The sequence below is a fragment of the Chaetura pelagica genome, unplaced genomic scaffold (assembly GCF_000747805.2).
Source record: "Chaetura pelagica isolate M959 unplaced genomic scaffold, ChaPel_1.0 scaffold865, whole genome shotgun sequence".
Taxonomy (NCBI): domain Eukaryota; kingdom Metazoa; phylum Chordata; class Aves; order Apodiformes; family Apodidae; genus Chaetura; species Chaetura pelagica.
Window position 1 is genome coordinate 30,306 of NW_009953298.1, and position 4,153 is coordinate 34,458.

The following is a 4,153-nucleotide window of genomic DNA, read 5'->3' on the forward strand; positions in this document are numbered from 1 at the left end:
TTAACCTTGAACACAGCTGCAAAAAAAGTCTCTTCTCACTTCAAATTTAGGGCTGTTTTTTTTTTTCCAGCAGAGAGGAGCTGAGAGGTGAGGATTTGCAGGGGCCTGGCAGCTGCAGTGCTGAGCACAGGAGGCTGGTGTTGAACCTCTCACCCAGGTCTCTTCACAGAAACACTTGAAAGTGTTTCAAACCTACAGAGTGAGCAGAGAGGTCAGAGAGGAGCCAAAGCAGCTGCCAACTCTTCTTCACTTCCCATGTAAATGGGGTGAGACTGAACCTCTTCACCTCTTGATTTCCAAATCGGTCTTACTCAGGGCAGTATTTATTTTCCTCATCCTTGCATGATTCTGGGAAGCATTTCTCTCTGTCATACAGAGGTTAAGCAAGAGAAACTTCTCCTTCCTGGAAAAAACAACAACTTGGCCTGTTTATTTCTCTGCATCATTGGGGTAATGTTGTTCCTTCTCCCCTGCTTGTCCTCCAGGTTGTGAATCAATCCAAGGATGAACAAACACAAGAAGCCTTGTGCTGACCAGGCTACAAACCTTGAGAAGTTCGGTCCTGAAATTGTGTCTGAAATTGAGAAGCTCTTCACAAAGAAGTTTTCCTACAGGAAGCCTGTGAACAATGACTGGCAGCTCCCGAATCCCAGCGATGCCTTCACGTGTGATCACAAGGAGCTGGACTCACTCCTGGCTCTGAAGGACTCCATGAATGAAGTGAAGAACCAGCTGAGTGATAAGAATTTGGAGGAGTGGCACCAGCACACCTCGCTTACCAACAAAGCAGGGAAAATAATCCCCCATGTGAAGAAAGCAGTGAATGCTGAGCTGTGCACCCAGGCCTGGTGCAAGTTTCACGAGATCCTGTGCACGTTCCCTCTTCTCCCTGAAGAGGCTCTTCAGGAGGGAGAGCTGAACTCTGTCCACCTCTGTGAGGCACCTGGAGCTTTTATAGCCAGCCTCAACCACTACCTGAAATCCCAGCAGGTCCCCTGTGACTGGAATTGGGTGGCCAACACCCTCAACCCCTACCACGAAGCCAACGACACCCTCATCATGATCATGGACGACCGGCTCATAGCGAACACGTTGCCCTGCTGGTACTTTGGCCCAGATAACACTGGTGATGTGATGACTCTGAAGCATCTAACGGGGCTTCAGAGCTTTGTCAGCCACATGAGCACAGTTCACTTGGTCACTGCTGATGGCAGCTTTGATTGCCAGGGAAATCCAGGTGAGCAGGAGGCTCTGGTCTCACCCCTCCTTTACTGCGAGGCTGTCACTGCTTTGATGATCCTGGGCACTGGGGGCTCGTTGGTTTTGAAGATGTTCACCCTGTTTGAACACCGTTCTACCAACATGCTCTTCCCGCTGAACTGCTCTTTTGAGGAGGGCCATGTCTTTAAGCCAGCCACTAGCAAAGCTGGGAACTCAGAGGCCTACGTGGTCTGTCTTCGTTACATGGGCAGGGAAGGGATCTACCTGCTGCTTTCCAAGATGATACAGAACTTTGGAACAGAAATGGTCAACAAAGCTCTTTTCCCTCAGCACGTGCTACCAGAATCTTTTCTTAAAATACACGAGGAGTGTTGCATGTTCTTCCACAGGTGGCAGGTAGAGACTATCTCTGAGAACATCCATCTCTTTGGGCACACAGAAGAGGCAGAGCAGGCCAAACTGAACAAGCTGAGAGACTGTGCAGTGGAGTTCTTCATGCAGAGGCTTCACATGAAACCCATTGCCAGGAGTAACTGGCTGGTCAAGAAATCTCAGGCTGGTTGCAGCATGAATGCAAAGTGGTTTGGGCAAAGAACCAAGTATTTTAGGACATACAATGAGAGGAAGATGCTGGAGACCCTCACGTGGAATGATAAAGTGGCAAAGGGCTATTTTAATCACTGGGCTGAAGAACATAGTTTAAATAATGCTGGTAAAATGTGCATCTTGGAAAGGTTACCTTCCAACCTGGAGTGTGGCTTGTGGTACATTTTGGAAGGAAAAAGACTCCCAGTGGTAAAATATTCTCCATTTTGTGATGGTCAAGTCTTGGCCAATCTTAATGAAGCCATGAGGGACTTGGGGGGTGGGGAGCTGAAGCTCAGCCAGATGCTGCAGAGTTGTCCCTCCTGTGAAGTTCTTCCTGGGGAGGTGATACTGGCAGAAGTGTTGGATCTTTCCAGGTGTCATCAGGAAATCCAAAAGGAAAGGTGCAGGGACCACTTCAAGTGCCTCGTGGTGGGCTTTCCATCCTTCTCTGATGCTAGAAGCCAACCTGGGATGGAAATCCAGCTCCTGGACTCAGCCACACTGATGGATTTCAGCTTCTCCTTGCTTTATGATGGAGAACCAAAGTACCAGCAGCAGCTTTTGGAGTGTCTTCTGCACTCCTTGGCTCAGCTCACAGTGGGAGACTCCTTGATCTTGCCTGTTCTCTCTTGTTTGACACGTTTCACAGCTGGCCTGGTCTTTATCCTGCACTGCTCTTTCAGATGTGTCACCTTTGCTGGTCCCACCTCCCACCAGCCTCTGAGGACTAGTGCTGCTCTGCTGTGTGTGGGTTTCCAAGGCCTCCAAGCTCCAGTTGTTGAGTACCTGCAGCATCTGGACCAAATCCTCAGCTCTTTACTGGACACAGGCTCCCCCCAGCAGGTGTTGCAGTTTGTGCCCATGGAGGTTCTCCTGCAGGGCAAGTTCCTGGACTTCCTGTGGGATTTAAACACAGCCATTGCCAAGAGACAGCTCCACTTGCTTGTGCAAGCCAAGCAGCAGGAAGTGACTAGTGATCTTTCACTTTAAAATGCTTCTAGTGTTGAGCAAGCAGCTGCTAGACCTTGTTTCACTGGCAGGTAGAAGGTGTTAAAAGCCTTGTTAATGTCACTGTAAAACCTTGGTGTGAGCTTGTGAGTGTTGGGAGGGTGTTCAGAGCTCTCCATCCCACTTGCAGCATCTCAGCCTGACCTGAGACTCATTCTTGGGTGTGTGTGTGGGGGACTTGGGAGGGACAGGGCTGGAAATGGAGAACAGTTTCTCCTCTGCCACAACTCCCCCTCAGCAAATTTGGCTCTTTACTACCTGTGACCTTCATGATGAGGAAGGGGTGTTGTGCTTTAAACATGTTGCCTCAGGCTGACTGATGCTTTTACCCTGTTGTGTGACACTAACCCTCTTCTGTGGAGCAGATCATGGGAGTTCTGCCACACCTGCAGACTTTCCCAGGGCTGGGGAAGCTGAAATGGGAAGTTTGGGCCAGAATTTCCACCTCTCCTCATGTCAGGCTTGGGGGGGATGAGCATCTTGTGAGCAGGCAAGTGTGTCCCAAAGGCTGGGTGAGCAGTGGCTGCCTGTGAGCACTTCCAGAGTTCTCCAGGATGGATGCTCTTTGGTTTTCATTTTCTTCATGGGAAGGGCATGAGGCTGTGTGGCTTTTGACAGGTCCTTGTATGGCTTTGCCTCCCCATCAAGGAATGGGCTGTTGTCATTATTTTGAAGTGGCTGAGGGGTCCTCTGTAAAGTAATTAAGAGACTCCTGAGTGAAAGGGAAGACTAGAATATGTCTGTGGCTGCTGTTATGAGGAACTGCAGGTGTTTTTCAGGCTAAAATCATGCTCATGCACAGCTGTGTGTTTTCAGAAATGCTTTGGGTACCACTGCAAGAAGGCAAAGCTGAAGAAATAAGTGGTAGTTTTCTTGGGGGAAAGTACTATTATGATTTCAGTTAAGGGTAAAAACCCCTTAAGGATAAAACCAATGAAGTTGGTAACTTGCCTGTTCCTTTAAGAGAAGAAGCTTTTTATTTTTCTACGTTGCTCCTTTACTGCCTGAATTTGGAGGCCTGACTTGTGTGGATTCACATTTAGTTTTAAGTTTGCAGTTGAGGTGGAAAAAGCTGCTCAGAGGGAGAAATTATTTTGAAAAGGAAAAGAAAAAAAACACGTTTTTTTGATCTGTTAGGAAAAAAAAAAAGGTTTCAAGAGTGGAGACAGAAGGAAAATGGTCTCCTGATGAATGACCAGTCACCTTCTGGAAGCAATTCTAATTACATAATGTGATAGGATAATTGATTATGGATAAGGGATTAAAAGTGCTGCTGCAAAACTGTTTTGTCTGGAGGTGCTGCACATTTAATAGGCTTTTTTTTTTTTTTGGGTGC

The 4,153-nt window shown here is 47.9% G+C and overlaps 1 protein-coding gene across 1 annotated transcript; it reads left to right on the plus strand.

Annotated features, from left to right (window-relative positions):
- The first annotated feature begins 504 nt into the window (after positions 1-504).
- On the plus strand, positions 505-2,799 carry CMTR2 (cap methyltransferase 2). Its single transcript, XM_009997995.1, has one exon. It carries the CDS (start codon positions 505-507, stop codon positions 2,797-2,799), a length of 2,295 nt encoding a protein of 764 aa, XP_009996297.1.
- Positions 2,800-4,153: the final 1,354 nt, after the last annotated feature.